The sequence below is a fragment of the Hydra viridissima genome, unplaced genomic scaffold (genome assembly GCF_058129835.1).
Source record: "Hydra viridissima isolate aposymbiotic clone 2 unplaced genomic scaffold, HvirCarnegie_v1 scaffold_2, whole genome shotgun sequence".
Lineage (NCBI taxonomy): Eukaryota > Metazoa > Cnidaria > Hydrozoa > Anthoathecata > Hydridae > Hydra > Hydra viridissima.
In genome coordinates this window covers 17,192,833-17,215,088 of record NW_028324301.1, presented here as the reverse complement: position 1 = coordinate 17,215,088, position 22,256 = coordinate 17,192,833, and the positions used below count along the sequence as shown (strand labels likewise).

Here is a 22,256-nt window from a genome sequence, read left to right as displayed (position 1 = left end):
AGATACATTCATAATTAGCACCATGGATATAAGAATGTAATAAGTTAGTTGAGTTGAAAGTGTTTTAAGTTAAAGTTGAATGCCATTTCATATTAATAGATTTTAAATGTTAATTTTTTTTGTTGTGGTATCAGCCCACATTAAACCATGTTTTAAACTGTGTTGTCTTTTACTTTTCTAGCAAAACTGGACATTTTCAACTGTTGCAGAAAATGAGTTACTTATTTTTGAACTTTATCAAGAGAAATGGGGAAAAGACAAGTAAGCTCTTTTCAAATTATTCATTACAGAAAGTTTACAACATGTTTAGATTTTATGTAATATATATTAACTTAAGCTATACTTGTTTCTACAAATGACAAATATCAGATATATGTAAAATAAATAGAGGTAGATGTATAATGATAATATATCTAAAGTATTTATGTATTAGGTGGAAAGTGAAAATTATTTAACTTTTAATCACCTGAGAAAAACAAGTAACTTTTTTGACCATCTTGCAACAGTAGGAAATATATTGCTTCTTTTCAGAGGATCTTTCCATTTTCTACCTTTTAATAATATTCCCATTTTATTTTCTGCCTTACCCAGTACCCTAAAACCATCATTCAGATAATAGATAACTGTTATAGAGCAAAATGTTATAAACTATAATATTTTAGTTGATAATATTATGTTTTATCTAAAAAGTTTTCAAATATTTTATGAATTGATTTTTAATTTTATTATAATTTTTTCTTTGAGGTTTATTGGGAAAGTTCATGTTATACTTGGAAAACTCCAACAATCTAATAATCTCCAGTTTCATGGAAACAAGTTTGTTGTTGATAAAAAGAAGGAAATAAAGGTAAGTGGTATTGTATACGAGGTGGGCAGCAAAACTTAAAAAATCAACAGCATTTTACATAATAATTTATTTTTCAATAACCAACCTTTTGACATCATTATAACTTAAACAAATGATTTTAGGGCCATAAAGAAACATTTTATTCAATATGGGCACCTTTGTTGTCTATTACCAATACTTTTTTGGCTCTTTTATGTCATCTGTATTTTACTTTTTTGGTCAAAAGGTGTTTTGAGGTCCTTGTAAATGAACTTAGCTGTAAATCAGTATGAACTAGTATAGCTTTCTCATGGATTCTGTGGGATCTTTCAATATTTTGGTTTTGAGAGACTATAGAAAAACAAAATCCCATTTTTTATTGATGCCTCCACTTTCTAACTTTCTGTTAGGAAGTGGAAGCATAAATAAAAAACGAGAAAAAAAATTCATTCCCTAACATCATAGACACCCAACAGTCTCTGTAATACATCTAAATTTTCTCTGGAAAGAAGCAAGTCTGCTGTTTGTTGCATTATATATGTACGTATATGTATAGCTATTTCAAGTTATATTATTTCAAATACAAAATCTCATGCTCTTACAAATGTGCGTATATATATATGTAAGAGTGTATCAATAAGAGTGTATATATATATATATATATATATATATATATATATATATATATATATATATATATATATATATATATATATATACTATATTTATATTTATCTTTATAAAATTTAGTTTGAGTTAGACTTTGAGTTAGAGTATCAGCTACCATATGATGCACCTTCTTGTTTGAATGAACATGCTTCAAGTCAGACTGTGTTTTTGATGGAAAATTTTGATGAAAATAACGATGAATCTGATTTGTAAGTTATTTTAATCTATAGTAGTCCTAGGAAAAGGCTCTAAATTTGACACTATATATAAAATGAATATGAAATGGTATTTGTAAATAGCTTTATTGTTGTTATATTTAATAAATCAATTTGTTGAATAATTTTGTTTTCTTAAACTATACATTAATTTTTAAATCATTATAATTTTATTCAATTTATTTATTAGATAATAGGTTGTATGAATTTTAATGTATTTCCTCAAAAAAAAAAAAAAAAGATTTTTAAACAGCTCGTTATTTTAGATAAATTAGTTTAAATAAGCCATGCATATTATACTGTAAAACAATTTTTTCTCACTAAAGTTTGTAATGTTAACTTAAAGATGGGTAGACATTAAGATAAAAATCATTGATTCAGAAAATCTTATATCTCTTAACTACTTAATACTTATTTTAATTTTGTAGATGGAACAAATAAGGTTTATCAGAAACAAAGTTTAATTAGGAATAAAGTTTCCATAGAAATTTATGACTAATTTTTTTTTTATTTCATAATAAAAAAATGCAGTAATAAAGCCTTTTAAATAATATTTTCTTGTATTTTGTAATCTTATTAAATGACACTTATGTAAGTTTTGCAATCAACTAAAAAAATGAAACAGAACTAAATATTTAGAATGGAAAACTTTTTATTTTATTTTTTTTAAAGAATTTTTAAAAAGGAAACTCATCTTTTAAATCTCTTAATATGATAATGGTGTTTTTAAGAAAAACCTAGCCTCAATTAAACTCTTTGTGTATAAAAGAATAATTTTCATCCAGATTTATTAAATCTCTGTAAAAGATTTTGGTAACAGTTTAAGCAACATATCAAATTTGTTCAGTTAAATTGACTAAATAACTATGACATCTAAATAAACATTCAGTTAAAAAGTGCTTCAAAACTTCATTTTTTTTCATTTATTTTAACAAATGAAAAATGTTTTTTTTTTAAAAAAAATGATTTGTTAATGTTTAATTGTTCAAATACTAAATAATTAATAATAACTTTACTAATTGTTATTTTTTTACTTTTTAAGAAATGTTTCCCTCCCTTTTCCTGAATTTGAAATTGCAGAAGATTGGAAGGTTTAAATTTTTTAAATGAAAGTTGTAATTTTTCAAATTTTTATTTTTTTAATATATTTGTAAACTTTGCATCTTGTTTTTTTATTAATATTACTATTTTCAAATATTTATACAGGATGTAAAAATATTTGAATTTAATATCTTCTCAGTAAATAATTTGAATCAACCATCATTAATCATTTGTTCTAATTTGAGATAATTAAACAACTCATAAAAAATAGGTCTTTAAAAATCAGTTTTGTTAGTTTACAGAATCTTTAAATGATGTTTATAACATCCAATAAAAATAAGTATTCAATAAAAACTACAAATGTTGATAAGTACAGTTGTTTAATTACATAGTTCTACAGGTAAAATGCCATTACGCTTTACACAATTTTTTTTATAAATACATAGGCAAACTAAAATCAAGAAATGCTGTAAATTCTACAATCCAAGAATATCAGATTTTTTAGCAGAAAGCTAAGATACCAAATTATTTCATGAAGAGTGGATACTTATAGAAAAAATGTGTAACCAGAAGCATTAGCCAAATCTAAAGAATAAAAATAGGAGCTTTAAAATTGTCCAATTGTTGAATGGGAAATTGCATTCTATGCATTTTTTAGTGACAATCGTTTGGAGAGAACCAGCTGAGAGAAAAGATATTAGAAATTGTTATTTTTTATTCAGAGAAAAAGGTCTTAGTAAACTTATGCACATGATTGGTAAAATTCCATCATTTAGTGTTGCAAAAACAAAGGAAGGAATTTTTTTGGTTCAAAGATCATTAACTTGTTAACCATCTTTCTTTGTTGCAATGTAGGGAAATGCTGCTTGGATAGCATTTATATCAGTGACATCACATTTCTTGCAAAAATAAAGCATTGAATTATAAGGAAGTGGTTGAAAATTTTATCCAGGCCAACAAATATCTTAATAAAAATTCATTTTCTACCTCATATGAATTTCATTCCATAAAACTGAGGCAATTAGTGAAAAATAGGGGTTGTAACCAATTAACAATTAATTAATTAAAAAAAAACTGGTTATTGATTAATTTTAAAACAATCAATTAATTTGATATTAAAAAAAAAATTGGAAATTTTTGTCAACAATCAGGAATTATTTTTATTTTTATCTGGCTTATAAATGTAAACCAATAATAATTTTTCAATGCGACAGTACAAATAGCCTGGGCATCATTTACAATGTTGTCTGAAAAATTGTCTTAAGCAAAGTAAGTAAGTGACTTTGGGAAATTATTATCTTTTTCAAAATATAAATAATTTGTCCCAAAATTTTTTTTTATTGCAAAGCAATTTGATTTCTTTACTTTTTATTTACTTTAATCTGCTTGTCAAATATTTAATTTCAAGGCTGGAGTTAATTTTAATTTTAATGTATTTATGTTAGAAATATTTCTTTAAAGGTGCGCTTAAGAGTTCATAAAGGCAAAGAATTGCATGGAAAAGATTGCAGACCTTTTGTTACTGTACAGATTTTGGATCAGAAGTACAATACTAATACATGTGACTCTGCTAACCCAATATGGGAAGAAGAGTTTATGTTCAACTTTAAAACCAATAAGCCAAAGTTTCTTGACTCCATTGTGTACATAAAAGTATTTTCAGCAAAAAGTATTTTATTTTTTCAATTATGTTTTAAACATTTAAAGTATGTAAAATATTGAAGTAGAATTTCACACTTGACTGAAAGTAACCATCAAGTACAATGCCATGGCACTTAAATGAAACCTTTTTTTATTTAATAACATTATCCATATAGTAATTAAAAAAAGTCTTTCTTATTAAAGTTACTCTATGTTTGAGTAAGCAGCAAAATAAGCTCTAAGCAGTATTGATTATTGGTATAGTAAATATATTAAAAAATTAGTAAAATTATCCATTTAATTTTGAATCTTACTGTAAATCTGGATAAGTTTGAGTAACTGAATCCTCCACTAGAACACTGTTTGTTTTTGCTGCAAGAAAAATATACTAGATAGCAAGCTAAGGTTTTACTGTCCAGAAATGCATGCAGATTAAAGCAATTCAAACAATATTTTTTAAAAAGTTGGATTTTCATAAAAGAAATGTTTTAAAATAATTTGCAAGTTTGATTCCAATTATCCATTGTTTGAAAGATTTTCATGATTTTGTTTCTTCCAGCTGGAGCATCCAAAACATGGGGACAGTCTGTTATTAGGAGCTATTGATTTTGAGGCAACAAAAATTTAATTTCATTTTTTAAGCATATATTTTTATACTAAAATGTATATAGAAATATCAGTTTTTAAAATTTTTTACTTGAATTTTTTCCCATTCAGGGACTGTTCCCCCAGCTTAAAAAGGGCCCAAATTTAATGTACAGTAAATTTATTATAAATATTAAATACAGTTCTTTAAATTTGAAGATAAAAACGCACAGCTGAAGGATCCATGTTCTTAAACAGCCTTAAAAAATTTCTGTTTTTTCAAATAAACGCAGCCATTAACCTAAAAAACCTTGGTTTTTTTTTAGTTTTATATTATCTTATTAAGGCATTTTTTATTTCAGACCTTTTGCCTAAAAAAGAGACTATTGGTAATGCAAAGTTTGATCTGTGGACCATTTACAAAAAAGCAAAACATTGTATCCAGCAAAAATGGGTTGTTCTTCAGGAAGTAAATACTGAGGAAATTAAAGGATATGTTCTGCTTAGTATATCAATTTATCAAACTAAAGAACCTGTTCAAATTACGTTAATTGAAGATACTAACTTAGACAGTAATCTTTTTTTACCAATTGGATTTTTGGCTCCTAGAGAAATATATGCATACAGCATTACAGTTTACAAAGCTGAATCAGTTGCTGCAGCTAAGAGAGATGACTTGATTGATATTTTTAACACCATAATTCCTGGAAAAGGAAGAATAAATATTTCTGATCCATATGTTAAGGTGAATATTCTAGTATTTTTTAATATTGTAGAAAAATGTCATTAGAAAATATATTTATAAAAATCTTCCACTTAAGTTTATTTTCTAATATTGTGAATTAATAGGTTGAATTTGGTGGTGAGTCAATATCTACTAAAGTTGTTAAAAAATCAGTAGATGCAGTGTTTAATCAAGTTATTGAGTTTAGAGATTTCTTTCCACCAATGTACAAACGTATAAAAGTTGCACTAATCGATAAGGAAGGAGGTGTTGATTCAGATGAGATTCTAGCCACACATTTTATTGATCTATCAGATATTTCATATTATGGAGAAGAGATTGATTGGATAAATGCGGACTATGGTATAGGTAGGAGTTTTCTTATATGTTATGTAGTTTTTAAAATTCCATGTGCTGTTGATGAAAATCAGTGGTTAAATACTTTTCACAGATGTTGAATATCCTCCTACATTTGGACCTTGCTGGATCAATCTCTATGGGTCTACAACAGACTTTGATAAACACAAATACATGAATCAAGGGTTTGCTCAAGGGAATTCATTTCGGGGTCGCCTTCTTATTGAAATTAATTGTAATCCACTTGAGAATGTTAACATAAGTGACATTAAAGTTTGTAAAAGTTTGGATAATATTAAAGTAGGAAATATGAAGCGAGAAAATTTTTTGTTATATGCTACTATTTATGATGCATCTATGATTGAAGAAAAACATAAAGGCAAAGAAATATTCTTTGAAATCACTATTGGCTCTTGTGGTATACATGATCTTAACCAAAGCTCTGCTAATACAGAAATATCTTCTAGTAACAGGCAAGTAAATAATGATCAATCTATGAAGAGTATGTTACTTGGCATGGAATCATTAGAAGATAAATGGCCATTTACACAACCTGTAAAAGCATCTTTAGCTTCATCGAAAAAATCATGCTACTTGGATTTGGAAAAACTAAAACCATGTGTTTTTCTTGAATTTAATAAGGAAGATGATTCTTTTCGCTTGCATTTAATTATCATGCTAAACAAAATGTATAACATGATTGATGAATGTTTATGTGTAGTTCAAAAAAGTACAGAAAACATATCATTAGCAGCTATTAACAAAGCAGCCATTAATTTTTCAGGTCAAGTAGAATATGTTTTAAATTACTATAAAAGTTTGTTAAACCAAAACATGGTAAATAAATTGGATACGCTATTGGCTGAAAAGAGAAAGCAGACTCTCGTAAGTTTTTAAAGTGTGGTTGTTTGTGTGTGAGTGTGTGTGTATATATATATATATATATATATATATATATATATATATATATATATATATATATATATATATATATATATACATACATACATATACATAAGCATATACATAAACAACATTTTAGACTTTTTACTTTAATTTGATAATTGACCTATCATTTTCTCCTTTATTGAGTGAGAGAATTTTCTTCAATATTTTTTAACTATATAATATATACTATTTTACACTATATAAGTACTGCTATAACTATAAAAGTTCTATTAAAACACTTTTCTCATTATGAATAAAGTTAATCTCTTTAAGATCAGTTTTTCTTGCTGATTATTGATATGTAATTATTTTAACTATAGCATGCCTAGTTTCTGTATATGTAAAATATACAAGTACTCTTAAATGCTCAACAATACAATTTAATATATTATCCATTACAAGTACCACAAAGATAAATTTTTAAATTGAAAAAGAATATTACATTAACATCCTATGTAAAAAGCATTTAGGATTAATATCATACATAAAATAACCATAATCACAAAAATGTTCTATCTTATCTTAGAAACTGGATGTGCTGTAGAAAAACTAAATACATGTTGGAAATCATTCTTTTTTCATTTTCAAAATTTTTTAAAAGTTACCTTTTTTTTCCTCAAAGGAGCAACTACTAAAACTGTTTAGTGAATTAAGAGTCCCAGAGGTAGTTATTGCTCAGAAAATTGATATACTCACCATTATCAAAAGACATGTAGGAAAACTTATTAAAGACCCTCAACAATCATTTCCTGATGTTTTTATATGGATGATTGCTGATAAAAAGAGAATAGCTTATGCAAGAGTAAAAGCAGAAAGTATACTTTACTCTGAAGATAAATTTATTTGTGCTCCATATGCAGGAAAATTGCATTCATTGTTCTTACAATTTTATAAGTATGAAAAACAACAACGCAGCCAAAGATATATTCAAGCTAAAATTGAAATACGTTTATGGCTAGGATGCTCTACTAAGAAGCCTGTAAATTACCTTGTAAATGCCCCAAAGGGTTATCAGCTGCCTGAAGTTCTTTCAACCCCATACCTTCGCAATCTAGAATATAAAAGCACTGAAAAATTTATTCTTCATGCTCATATTTATCAAGGTAGAACAGTTTTTGGATCTGATGAAGATGGTTTATCAGATCCTTTTGCTAGAATTATGTTTGCAAACAGTATGGAAGAGACATGGGTTGTGCCAAATACTCGTGTGCCATTGTGGGACCAAAGCTTTGTTTTTGACAATGTGAGTCTTTATGGAGATGAATCAAAAATATACTCTCCTGTTGTTTTAATTACACTGTTTGATAAAGATCCAAATGACAAAGAAGAATTTCTTGGACAAGCTATTGCTGTACCGAAGATTGTGAACAGTAACTATGTACCTGCAAAGTTAGAACTGAAGCCTATATTTATTGGTAAAAGATCTGTTGGCGATATAATTGCTGCTTTTGAATTATTTCCAGTAAGTTTTTTTTTAGTTTTAAAGCTTTATTTTAAGTCACACTACAGTCTTCAAATAATTTTTTTAATTTTATGCAGAGGTGTCTATTTAAACTAAAACTTAAAAAGTACATATAATTTTTATTTACAAATGTGATTCTGAGGTTAACTTTAAAAAATGTGCATTAAATTTGGTGTAGGTGAATGTTTACACCTGATCTCTTTCCCCTTGCCCACCACTAGTGATTTACATAATCTTTACATATTAAAATTTACCAAAACTAAAAGATTAACTTGATTTTTGTATGTTCAGCAGGTATTAAAAAAAAAAGGATAATTATAAGTTATCAATTTTTTCTAGCTTCTAAAGTTGTTGAAAATTTTATTGTTGTTTTTGTATAACTAATAAAGTAAAAAAATTTGTGATTTCCTATGTAATAAGTTAAAGAGAATATTTATCAATGTTCCACATCCAATGTTTAAAAAAAACTTCTGTTCATATTATTCAAAGAATTTTTTTGTATCATAGAAGTTTAGAATGTTAAGGATGATGACAGAAAATTTGTAAATGTGAAAATAAAAAGTAAGTTCATGGTGTTTAGTTTTGAGAGGAGTTATGATACAAAGCTTAATTATGTTTGGAAAGAGTCCAAGCTTGATCAACTTTTCAGTTTAACTTTTTTCAGCTATACTACCACATTGCCAGATCCATCAAATTTTTCAATCATTTTTGCCATGGGTGTCATACTGCGAAAATAGCTTGTAATCAAGATGATTTTATTTCCTTTATATATTTTTTTTCTTTGACCATGCTTATATGTAGTTCTACACAAGTTATACACATTCTCATAATGAAGATTTCTCTAGGGCATAGTTAAATATAAATTAGACATAAATATGACATAAGTACAACAGTTAACTAACTTTTTAAACTGCAATAAAATATAACAATAGGCTATTTCAACATCTCCTTAAGAACTAATGTTCTTAAGTTACATAGTCAATTAAATGTATTGGCCTTCTTTCTCTTGTAGACCGTCTGATCACTGTTAACACATCATCACCTGTAGCTTCTATACTGTTATTTTTTTCATCATTGTTAACATCTGTCTCTTTGATCTCTTCATCATTGACAGTAAAAATATCTTTAACTTTGTCATCACTGTCACTATCTTTGTTGTTAATAATTTTTCATGAAGTTTAAATTTAATGCAGAACTTTCCTCACCTCTTGTACACCATCTTGTACATGTCTTGATACATCACCAATTTCAATATAATTTTCCAGATTTAGTGAGGAGAAGGATGAATTGTGTAGTTAGTAAGTTTTTATAAAATTCAAATAGAAAAATGTTTCTGGTATTTTCAGTACTGAATTTAAATTATAAAAAAGGTTGAGTAAATTAGTAAATTAATGACAAATAGGGGATTTGTAAATAAAAAGAGATAAAGTGGCCTTAAAGCACATCTAAAATATAAATTAAAAAAATTCAAAGTTTTAAAAAAAGAAAATTTTAACATTTTTTTAATTAAATGATATGCTAACCTAATTCTAAGTCAACACCAAATTACAAAATTTGAAAAGAAATAATTTTTATACCACTTTTTAAATTGTTGGTTAAGAGATAATTTTGGATAGTTAACAGGACAATCAGTTTTCCACAAATTCTAATCTCTCCAACTACCTGAATGATTTTTTTAACATTGTTTATTTAATGAGGTTTCTTATCAAAATTGGGATTTAAGAGTAAATTTTTTAAATATTTTTATATTTGTTGAAAAATAATTTAACACATTTGATTAAATTAGAATACATTATGATTTATTTAGGTTGGCTATAAAAACTTACCAGAACTACCAGAAGAAACATATCGACTTCAAGCATTTAGCAAAGAGCCTGTAAGGTGTATACCTGTTCCTAAGAATATTCGCCCTGCTCTTGTTTCTTATAGAATTGAGGTTTGTTTTTAAATGCAATTCTATTTAAGGCAATTCTTTTAACTTTGTTAAGGAGGATAATTGTAAAAAAGAAATCTGAATTTGTAGTAGATTTTATTCATTCTAGCTATTATTTTGGGGTTTGCGTGACTTAGAAAAACACTCAGGACTTTTTGGAAAAAGTGTGCAGCGACCTCAAGTTATTGCAGATTTTTCATACAATGCTACATTGCTAAATGGGGAATCAACCAGGAAATTAAAGTCATCTATATGTAGAAATGCTGTTCGGAATCCTAATTTTGAAAATCCAGTTTTTATATTTGATATGGTATATATTAAACTTTTGAGTGTTGTTGTTAATTTAACAATAATAATGTTTTCTAATTTAGGATTATTTATTAGTAATTTAAATGGTAACTTTCTTATGTATTACAGGATCTTCCACATAATATAGACTTCATGCCTGAATGCACAATTTCTGTTATTGACCACCAGCGTTTTAGTAGCAACAAAACGACTCAATTATTTGCCACTCATACTACTGCACCAGTTGATAAATTTATTTGCAATCCTGATGACTTCAAAAAGATATACTTTGAAGGATATGGTATGTTCTACTGTTAAACTCAAATGTTTATTCAAACAAAGGTTGGGTTCAGTTGTTGGAAATGTTCAGGTAGTTGGAATAGCAAGATAATTTTGAAAATAGATAATGATGTTGTGTAGCTTTTAAATAAGAGTAATAGTAGCAGCTATGTAGCCATTTTTATTTTCATAATTTTGATCTGCTTTATAATCTAGAGATTGTTCATATTTATTTAGTAATTTCTATTTCATACAAAAATGATATTTTTTAATTTAAAAGATGTGTTGTGTGTATATTAATTTTAGTAAATTAGTTATATACTATAATTAGTATGTGTACACATAATTTAGATAAGAAACAAAATATTTAAAAAATAAAATTTGTAAACTTTTAATATACTCAGAGCAATATATTAAAAGTTGAATATTTTTTCTGTATAACTTTATTTTTCAGCACCTGGTACTAAAGTATCACTTTCAAGTATGCCAAAAAAGGTTATATTTATATAGTTTTTGATTGTTATGCTAATTTTTTAATAGATTTAAAAAAAAAGCCTGTAAAAAATACATAGCTAATGATTTCAGGTTCATATTCTTTAGATTCCAAAAGAAATCATGTTAAACATAGAACCTGTTGACAATGAGGAAATAATTGATTGGTGGACTCGATTTTATGCAAGTGAAAAATCTACACAAAAAGCTGATGAAGAAAACGATTTTCCGAAAATTACTGTAAGAACTTTAAATTGATTGTGATTGATTAAGCTTTGTAAACTTTTTACTGAGCCAGTTTTACTACAAATTATTTTAACTTAGTTATTCTGAATCTATTTGTAACCTAAATAATCTGATTCAATTAATTGAAGAAATCAAGCTTCATGAGCTTCATGAGCTTCTTAGGAGTAATCTCATTTATTTTGTTACTGGCTTGCAACCAACCAAATGTACTATGATCTTCTAATTTCCATTGACAGGGCTTAATAATACTCTATACTTAACATGATAATTATTAAAACTTTGACAAACAGTAATGTAATAAAAACAATAATAATGAATATGTGACTTAATACTTTACAACAAGTTTCATATTTCTATTAAACAAATAAAGATTTAATTAGTAAACAAAAGTTAGAGGTAAACTAAATAAAAAACATAGTAATCAAATAGCATAAATTTTGAAATGTTTTGTAGGTACTTTATTGCCTAAAGAAATTATCAGTCATAGTCAACAGATAATCTTTTGCCTTTCCAGATTTTATTACTGAATTTGCTTTGAAAATAACATTCAGTTTTCATAGTTGACCTTGAAATACAGTTTTGCATATTTTTAACAACTTTTAACAGTGGTTTGATATTAAAGTAGTTACCTAAACGAAAGTCATGTTTTGATTATCTAAATTGTGATTATGTACATAAACTTATTTTCCATTTTTCCAGTTTTTTTTATCGCTAGATTGAAGCTGTTAGATTTATTATTGAAAAGTTTCGTTTTTAAAAAAAAATAATCAAAAGTCTTATGTGAAATACCTCAATTAGTTTTTTTTTTCTTTTTTTTTACTTTTATTTCAGATTTATCACCATGAGTTAGAAAAGGAGTTTGATGATTTTAATGATCTTTTTACATCTTTTCCACTTGTTCGAGGTAAACAAGATAAGTATAAAAATGAATGGGACCCAAGACGAATTAAAGGAAAGTTCAAGGTTAGTCTTATCAGACTATAGCTGTAAAGAGTTATTTTGTTAGGGCTTTCTATTTTCAACCAGTAAAATGCTAGAAATCTTAATTTAAAGTTTTTCAAATCCCAGGGAGCTATTCGTCTATGGAAAAGAGAAAAAGTAATGGACTGTGAACAGTTAAAATCAAGTGAAGGAACATTTCATTATTTACCCCCCAAAGCACCAGTAAAAGTTTGTGTTCGCATTTACTGCATAATGGTAGTAGTATTTATTTTCTAATTTCTAATTATACATAAAAATATTACAAAATTTGATTTTCAACTTCTATGTAGTTTTTGATATATTTATTTTTAATTGATATTTGGTGATAACCACAATCTTTTTGTTATTTAAGGCAATAGGTTTGACTTCGAAAGATATTATCTCAGGAAAAGTAATTTTTTATGTGTTTAATTTCAAGTTTTTAATTTTTAAAAATGTTTTTAGAACTAAGTTTTTATGAAGTTTTTTAGTGGTACTTCTGTTAAAACCTTAAAAATCCATTCCCACGTAACATTTGTAATAAAATCTGAGCATTCAGAACTTTTATCTTAATTTATGTATTAGTTTGTGTATTTTGTAATTGGCTTTGATAACCTATAGGCTTCAAAGTTATAAAAATTGTCAAAGCTAATTGTTTTAGTAGCAATAAAGAATTTTAAATTGAAACAGTTTTTTGTTTATTATTTTGTATTAAGTCTTAATGTAAGATTTGTGTATATTTTGTGTAATGGTAAACTTGTAGATTTCTAATACACTAGATTAATATAGAGCCTTAATAATAAATTTTTAATGCAAGTAATAATATATGAATTCCTTAATTCAAAATTTATGTTTACACTTACTGCTGATCTATCTTTTACAATACTCTATAAATACTCCATGTCTTTCACTCAGATATACTCTTTAATACTTAACAAACAAAACTAATAAACAAGTAAGTTCTATTCAAATATCTTCCTTTAAGATCTTGGAGCTCTTGCTCAAAATCTCTACCAATTTAAAATTTCATAACAGTTTTTTAAATCAGATTAAAACTAACCTTTCTTTTTTTCTTAAAATTCATAATAAAACTCATATTAGAAAATAGTTCAGTTATTTCATTTTTGAAATGAATTATTATCACCATCACAGTTTTAAAATACATTACATGCATAGATGTTTAGAATGCTGATGAAGTTAACAAAGAGTCACATAAAGATAACTTAATGCTTCTAGTAATGGATCAGGTGTTTGCAGAAACAAGTATTATTTTGTCAAGAAAGTTTTAGTAATTTTTTAGCTCTCTCCTTATTTAGTCTGATCCGTATGTGTGTGTACAGTTTGGTAAAAGTAAAACTGGAGATCCAAGCAAACACATTCCCAACAATTTAAATCCAGAGTTTGGCGAGTAAGTAATTGTATAAATAGCTTGTAGAGTATGTGGTAACAGATTTCTTAAATAATTGTTACATCACATAATATTTGCTTAAAAGTTGACAGGACAGAAATTTTATTGAGATGTTTTTTACTTTAAAAAATGATTGTTAAATGAAATATATAACTTTATTATTTATTAACTTAACTTTAGAATAAAGCAATACTTAAAAAATATCGATAAGCTAAGTCTGATTTGTGTGTAAACATTCTTCAAAAAACTAAGTGTGGCAGTCAATGAAAAATATAAGGAGAAAAACAAATAATTTTCTTCACATTTGTTTAGAATTTATGAAGTTGAAGGAACTATTCCATTTGATACTACTCTTACCATACAAGTTTATGATTATGATCGTGGTTTGGTTAGTAATGAGCTGATAGGGCAAACTCAAATAGATATTGAGAACCGATACTTTACTAAATACAGAGCAAAGTGTGGGCTACCTACAGAATATAAAAAGTGCACATTTTATTTTTTATTCTTTTCTTTCAGAAATGTTTTTTAAGAATCTTATTTTCCTAATTTTAAGTATAGTTTTTGTTATAACTATCAAAGAAAGTTTTTCTACATGGTTATAGATATGGTCTTACAAAGTGGAGAGATATCCAAATGCCAACGGAGATTCTAAATGAACTGGGGGAAAGACGCAAGATAAGTGTAAACTACTTAGGTGGGTATTTATTTATTTATTTTTTTTAACAAAGTTTAATATGCATTATTTAATTTTCCTAAAATTTAAAAAAAAATTATAAAAATTGTAAAAATTGTAAAAATTATAGTTTTAGTCTTTAATTTATTATCAATTTGACTGACAGTAGATTATGATGAGTCATCATCAAACCTGTATGTTGACATACAGGTTTTGGGTATTATTGTTTTTAATCACTATGTATTGGTTACTCTATAAATTTCAAAGTTTATAGTTTACAAAGAAAGAACCTTTTAGAATTGTAATTTGGTTTAAAAACATTAAAGGATTCAATTATACTACTTTTTTCCCTCCATTTTAGGTTTAGAAACTGATCCAGAGGAAACAGCATTTGCAGCTTTAAAAAGGTTTCAAAAAACAGATTTTAAGTTGGTACCTGAACACGTGGAAACAAGAACCCTTACACATCCAGATTATCCAGAATTATCACAGGTTTGAGCTAATGAAAAATTTTATTAGTTTGGTTTAATAATGAAGCAATAACAATATCTTAAAATTATTTACAGACATAATTGTTAAATAAAATGTTTTATGTATGTACAATTTCTTAAACAGTTTGTTTCTTCAAGTTTTTAAATTTTTTGTAGATTTTTATATTTTTTAAAAACACGTTTTGGTATCATTTAGCTTTGTTTTCCACTGACTTTTTTCAAAAAGTTTCTGTAAAAATTTGTTTGATGGCAGAGAACTTTAATTTTTTTTCAAATTATTTTAATTTGATTGTAATGTCGTGTGCAGTAAACTTGCATTTTGGCATATCTTATCTTCCGAACACTTTATTCCAAATTTAGATTTTCTATAGGTTTTTTTTTATTTTATCTTTTTAAGGGGAAACTTTTAATGTGGGCAGATATTTTTCCCTCTGGCAAACTTCCTCCGCCTGTTGACATAACAAAACCAAAACCTATGAAGTATGAACTCCGTGTCATTATCTGGAACTGTGCAAATGTTCCGTGCATTGATAAAAGTATACTTTTGGGAAACGTTCCAAGCAGTGATATATACATAAAAGGGTGAATGATTTCTGCTCACTAGCTATTAATGTAAATTAAATTCAATAAGTTTAGCTTTACCAGATGATAAACATTTTATGTATCATAGGTTTGCATAAAGTGGGATAAAAAATAATGTGTTACAAATTTCACTGCATATATCCTATAACATCTATGAAATAAACTTCAATAATAGTTCTTTTAGCTAAATAAAATTTTTAGCAAGAAAATAATATGAAAACAATTATCAAATGTTGCATTTACAATAAAAAGTAATCATTTTACATTTAAAATATAATTACAATAGATATTTTCTCTCTTCAATCAAATGACATCTTTTTAATGAAATGTTCGCCTTATTATTTAGGTGGCTTAGTGGAATGCCAGGAAAGTCGCAAAAAACTGATGTTCATTACAGGTATGTGTCAGTTTGGTTTTCAGCCATAAAAATTTAACTGTTTTTAAATGCTTTGTTATTCTGCTCTTCAGAGTTAAGTGGTCATAAACTAACATAAATCAAGCTAAAGAGAATACTTTAAAATTACAGTAAGATTTTTAAATTGTTTTTTGTTTGTTTGTTTGATTATTTTTTTTTTTACATTAATTTCTTTATAGATCAACAGATGGTAGTGGAATGTTTAACTGGCGGTTTATATTTCCATTTGACTATTACCAACCGAAGAGGATGTTTATCTTCAAAAAAAAAGTTGGTCTAACTGAATTGAGAAATAAAATGTTCATTTAAATTTAATCATAGTTGAGGTATCATCTCGTATATATAATATATATATATTTTTCATTTAGTTATCTCCGCTATCAATTGATGAAACAGAATTTTATTTTCCAGCACAGTTGATTCTTGAATGTAGAGAAGCTGATGTTATTGGTTCAAGAAAATTTGGTAAATTTTCTTTACTTTATATAATTTCTGCTCATAGAAACTGAATTTAAATCAATACTTGAAGATGCTATACTATATATATACATATATATATATATATATATATATATATATATATATATATATATATATATATATATATATATATATATATATATATATATATATATATATATATATATATACACAGTATTGGACAAAACATTTGCAACCAAATAATGCTAATTTAGTTTCTTTATATAAAAGTCCTGCATTTTTTCAATTTAGAGAAATAACTATGTAACTGTTTAGACACAAAGTTCTTCAATTTTTATTCATCACAAAGTTCATTATTTGTACACGAAAATTAATAAATTAATCAAAAGTATTAAAAAAAGTTGATTTCCTTCTGGACAAAACAAGTGCAACTCGACAAAATGTTGACCAAGCTGTATTTCGCTATTAGTATTTCGTGGCGAATCCTTTGTTGTCGATCACAGCCTTGCATCTTCAAGGCATAGATTCGATCAGGTGATCAATTAAACTTTGAGGAATCGCTACCCAGGCCTTTTAAATTTGTTCAAACAGTTGATCCTTATTACGAACACCTTCACGATTAATTCTGCGGTTGACGATCTCCCACAGGTTCTCGATAGGGTTGAGATCCGGAGATTGAGGCGGCCAATCCATCACCGATAGGTGGTTGTCTTGAAACCACTGCTTGACTACTTTTGCAGTGTGTTTCGGATCGTTGTCTTGCTGAAAAATCCATTTTATTGGCATATTCCATTCAGCATGAGGTAACATAACATCTTTCAGGATATTTTTATACATGAAACGGTCCATTATTTCATTGTTTCGATGTATTGGACCTAGACCGTTAGCAGAAAAACACCCCCAGACCATTACATTGCCTCCACCATGCTTCACGGTCTTATGGCAGTAACGTAAATCGAAGCGTTTTCCGGCCGGTCGACGTACATGGCAAGTGCCATCGCTCCCATTGATGTTGAACTTCGATTCATCACGGAACAGGACAGTTCGCCATTTCTGCACATTCCAGTCAATATGAGATGTAGCAAACAGGAGTCTTTTCTTCTGGTTTTTTAGTGAAATCAGCGGTTTCTTTGCAGGGCGTCGAGAAAACAATCCGGCCTCAGCAGCACGTCGTCTGATTGTTCGGTCCGATACAGGCAGCTCTAATTGCTTTTGTATCTCGACTGATGATATCCAGGGATCCTTCTTGACGGATCTGACGATCATAGAATCCTCTCTAGAAGTGGTGGAACGCGGTCTTCCACCTTTGTTATCTGCTGCCAACTTGATACGGTCCATTTTTTCACGCGATTTTTATCACAAATACTTTTTTGTGACATTCCACTTACGTAATCGCCAATAATTTTCTTTCTTAGTTCCAATCCAAGACTGTTGGGAGCCATTTTTATAGATATTTCTGGATGATACTTCTGGATGCTACTGGATGCTTCCAGATGCTTCTTCTGGAAACTTCTGGAAGCTTCTGCATGCTTCTGGAAACTTCTGGAAACTTCTAGATACTTCCTTTAATTATTAAAAAACTTCCGTGACGTTGACACGGACCAGACTTAAGAAAATGCAACAAACCAAAAAAGTTGCACTTGTTTTGTCCGCTGCAAAATGGCACTTGTCAACGAAACTCTGCCTGTGTGCTGTCACCTGTCAGCTGATTGCTCATGTCATGGCATGCTGACTCCAGACTCCTGAACTGTTTGCTGTGGTAGTATAGTTCGTTTCGTTATTAAGACATGTAAAATTAGGAACACTTTTTAGCATTGTTCGATGTTGGTTGCAAATGTTTTGTCCAATACTATATATACACACCAATATAAACTATATATATATACCAATAGTTTACACACCTTTGTAAAAAAATATACATGTAGTTTTATATCACATTCACATTTTCCAAACACTTCAATAAATATTAATTATAATCTGAATTCTCATTTTTCATCTTCCTCTGACCTTTGTTGCTTTTTAAATTTGTACTATTTTTTACTGCTGGCAGGGAGGCTGAAGATTGATTTGCTGAAATTGCCTCCTTATTATATAAAATCAAGCGGATGGAGTTTAGAAGCATGGGAGGAAAGATTAATTGACAAGAAACGCGAAGAAAAGAAAGTATCTTTATTTAAAAACCGAACTTTGAAAGGGTGGATGCCATTTATGATGCCGGACGAAAATGATCTTAAGCGAAACATTGAGCAGGTAAAAAAATTATTAAACTGCAAATCCAGCATTCTTGTTAAAGAAAAGACTTTTCGTCCTTTTTTAGCTGATTTAAGTTGAAAAAAATATAATCACATTTTAATAATATAAAATTTTATAACTGACAAATATTTACGTTTACGAATAACGATTAAAGTACAAATAACAAAAAAAATGAATTTTATTGTTAATATCTCAATATATTTAATAACACAAATAAAAAAAACCTGTGAAAATATGACTTTAAAAACTCTTTAAAAGTTTACAAGAACTAATCTAGTACCCACGTAGTAGATTAGTTACAATTCTGTAAACAAAGAAAGTTCTATAAAAAGCGCCATTTGTAAAAATGCCCCATGGCATTAGTTGCAAACTTGAACGCAAAATATTAAAGAAATTTTTGCTACTGAAATAAGATTCGTATCTCATTACAATTAAATCTTAAAAATTAAATCCGTTGACTAGAGCAAAATCGTAAATTACGAATCAATTAACAATGTTTTTACCAAAAATATAATCAATTTAATAGATTTTCCGAAAATTAAAATTTTCCTCGCTCGCGATTAAACTGACGCAACTTCGTTCAATCGTAACTTCGTTCGACCGTAACTCTTTTAAAATGCAACTCCAACTCTAATTACAATGAACGTAACTCTTTTCTCTAATTGAACCCGTCATTTTGAAAAGGAACCGAGTCCGTTAGTTAAAACTTCTGTATAGAAGTTTTGATACTCTACTATTTAATATTGAATATATTTTTCTATTTTTTTCAAATCTGATATTTTTTTTTCATTGATTGGCACTTTGCCAGCATATGCAAGAGTATTACTTAATGGTAAGGGTGGCCTGGTATCCATCCTTTTAAGAGCTGGAAATCATGACTGACTAAGCAATCTATGGATTCACGTGTTGTCACTAGACCAGGTGTTGTTTTAGAGAAGGTAAAATGTGACACTCAAAAAAAATACCAAAAATTACTTTTTTGTCCTTGAGTATTTCGCTGTCATAGGAATCCACAGATAGCACTAGTTTCTTATAATTGTTCGGCCACCATTTTTTTATGTCAATAGTATCTTCAGTTTTAGGTCTTCTTATTTCAAAGTTTTCGTTAGCCCCAGCTGTAAGATTTTCATACTCAGTTGGTGTGTAAATGCTGCCATTTATTCGAATATTTTTTTTCGCTGTCCCAAACTTTCTATAATTTGGCAGAAATGAGTGACCTCGTTTGGGTATATAATATTGTATCTCATTTATATTATTACCTAGTTCAGCTACCAGTGATAAAAGAACTCGGACCATGGCATGATTCTGATTTTGGCTGGCACAACCATCTGGAATGTGTCTAGGGCGTTTTTGCAATCAAATTTGTTAACAAACTGTATAGTACCTTTCAGAGCATCTTCAGATGTAAGCTCCATATATTTTGAATTGCATCTGTAAATAAAGAAAATAAATAACATTATTTTAAGGTAATAATATAAGAATTATACTAGTACCTCAAGGTAATGATTTACTGCCAGTTATTGGTGGTAAAAAATCATGAGTAAATAAACAATTATAAGATGGAAAAGCTAATCTGCAAGAAGCTCCTGTATGTCTTGATGCCACATCATTCCCTTTGTGGTTTTTATGAGCTTTCCCAGCAATTTTAATTTTTTTTTTTAGTATGTTTATATTTTTCACTGTTATACCACTTTTTCCTGTTCACTGTTATACCACTTTTTCCTGTTCACTGTTATACCACTTTTTCTAGATTTATAAGCATTTTCGGCAAGCTCGCGATTCTCCATTTTCGTAACTGATAAAGTGAAGTCACATTTGACAGTTGCTCCTCGTTTCACGTGATAAGGGCATAAGTCCAGGACTGGTGCCATTTTCAAACAGACTTTAATTTTCATTTACCTTAAAAGTTGACTTGTGGTATATGACAATGTACCTTTTTTAGTGTTTTACATATTTCCTCAAAGGAAATATGTAAAACACTTCAATAAATAAAATGGCTCAAAAAAGTGTGACTGCTGCCCTTTTCGAAATGACGGGTTCAGTTATAATGAACCCAAGCGAAACATTTAACAAATCAAAAAATTATGTGAGGGCGGCGTTTTTAATGAAAATAAATTTATTATTAGTTTGTTGTTTGTTAAGTGTTATGATGAAGGTAAGGGATTAGGGAGGTTTGGGTTGTAGAGTTATGTGGAAGAGTTTGATTAGGAATGGGCAAGGTTTATTCGTTAAAGGGTTAAGGTTCTATTTGCCGTCCTCAATATATTCTATTATATAATAAAACTCAATAAATATTCTATTAGTTTGTTAGCACTCTTTTACTCATAACGTTTATATAATACAAATATTTTTAATTCTCTTACGCTTCTTGTAGTGTTCAGTACAATTGCTCTTCTTTATTCGAAACTTCTGGTTATTCTCCTTTAATCAATATTAAAATCTTCTGATTATCAAAAATCTCTTCTTTTTCTCTTTTATTCACTTATAAAAACTGCTTGTTTATCAAAGTATTTTTTTCAATCACAAAAATTCTCTCTCTTTTTAAAATTCTTCTTAAAAACTTTGAACTCTAAATTACTTCTCTTTAAAACTACGTCTTCCTCCTTTTAAAACTCTTCTTCAAACCGTCAGACTCCTTTTTTTTGAGCTTTTATAGTTTTTGCTTATATTTCAGTTGCGATACCTTTTCATTTATTTATATCGCAGGTTAATGAGTCTCCGTGTTTACGTCTTTTCTCAGTTGTTTTTAACTTTACTTCTTTCCGTTTTATCTTTTGTTTATGTTATAGATTGATGAATCATTGTGTATAAGTCTTTTTCCGGTCGTTGTTTTTACCTTCTCTTCTTTTCGCTTTATCGTTTACGAGTCTCGCGTTTACGTCTTTTCTCAGTTGTTTCTTTAACTTTTCTTCTTTCCGCTTTATCGTTTATTGATATGGCAGGTTGAATAAGTCTCTGTGTGTATGTCTTTTCTCAGCTGTTGTTTTTAACTTAATTCTTTTTACTTTATCATTTCTTTATATGGAGAGTGGACGTCTTGTGTGCGTCTTTTCCAACTGTTGTTTTTAATCTAATTCTCCCTTCTCACAATAACAAGGTAATGAAACAAAATAAAAATGAAAATTTGATGTGGTTGACTTTTAACATCAGTTTTTAAATATTTCTTTTGTGTTCTCTTAAAATCAAATTTTTACACAATGCTAAATTTCTAGGGCCGTGTGGAGATTGAACTTGAACTAGTAACCGAAGAGGAAGCTAAAGATCGTCCTGTTGGGATGCGAAGAGAGAAGCCACAAGCTCTTCCTAAACCTGAGTAGAAACTTG

The 22,256-nt window shown here is 28.0% G+C and overlaps 2 protein-coding genes across 8 annotated transcripts in view; one reads left to right on the top strand and one right to left on the bottom strand.

Moving 5' to 3' along the window:
- LOC145194661 (E3 SUMO-protein ligase ZBED1-like) overlaps window positions 1-22,256 on the bottom strand; it is a 244,672-nt gene that overhangs the window by 109,051 nt on the left and 113,365 nt on the right. The window lies entirely within an intron of this gene.
- The window catches only part of LOC145184418 (otoferlin-like), a 40,722-nt gene that overhangs the window by 17,197 nt on the left and 1,269 nt on the right, over window positions 1-22,256 (top strand). For 2 of the 7 annotated variants that reach the window (XM_090077642.1, XM_090077641.1), the window contains exons 4-30: window positions 182-261; window positions 745-847; window positions 1,577-1,704; window positions 2,753-2,801; window positions 4,213-4,420; window positions 5,340-5,722; window positions 5,827-6,070; window positions 6,153-6,943; window positions 7,629-8,468; window positions 10,276-10,404; window positions 10,511-10,711; window positions 10,819-10,990; window positions 11,423-11,463; window positions 11,569-11,700; window positions 12,538-12,669; window positions 12,775-12,903; window positions 13,040-13,078; window positions 13,983-14,074; window positions 14,387-14,560; window positions 14,680-14,771; window positions 15,112-15,242; window positions 15,639-15,823; window positions 16,170-16,220; window positions 16,418-16,508; window positions 16,607-16,703; window positions 18,730-18,929; window positions 22,145-22,245. In XM_090077642.1, coding sequence (XP_089933768.1) covers window positions 182-261; window positions 745-847; window positions 1,577-1,704; window positions 2,753-2,801; window positions 4,213-4,420; window positions 5,340-5,722; window positions 5,827-6,070; window positions 6,153-6,943; window positions 7,629-8,468; window positions 10,276-10,404; window positions 10,511-10,711; window positions 10,819-10,990; window positions 11,423-11,463; window positions 11,569-11,700; window positions 12,538-12,669; window positions 12,775-12,903; window positions 13,040-13,078; window positions 13,983-14,074; window positions 14,387-14,560; window positions 14,680-14,771; window positions 15,112-15,242; window positions 15,639-15,823; window positions 16,170-16,220; window positions 16,418-16,508; window positions 16,607-16,703; window positions 18,730-18,929; window positions 22,145-22,245 — 5,015 coding nt within the window. Of the gene's footprint in view, window positions 1-181; window positions 262-744; window positions 848-1,576; window positions 1,705-2,752; window positions 2,802-4,212; window positions 4,421-5,339; window positions 5,723-5,826; window positions 6,071-6,152; window positions 6,944-7,628; window positions 8,469-10,275; window positions 10,405-10,510; window positions 10,712-10,818; window positions 11,060-11,422; window positions 11,464-11,568; window positions 11,701-12,537; window positions 12,670-12,774; window positions 12,904-13,039; window positions 13,079-13,982; window positions 14,075-14,386; window positions 14,561-14,679; window positions 14,772-15,111; window positions 15,243-15,638; window positions 15,824-16,169; window positions 16,221-16,417; window positions 16,565-16,606; window positions 16,704-18,729; window positions 18,930-22,144; window positions 22,246-22,256 lie in introns of those variants that run through there. The other 5 variants (XR_016449570.1, XM_090077644.1, XM_090077643.1 and 2 more) reach the window with 5 other exon arrangements.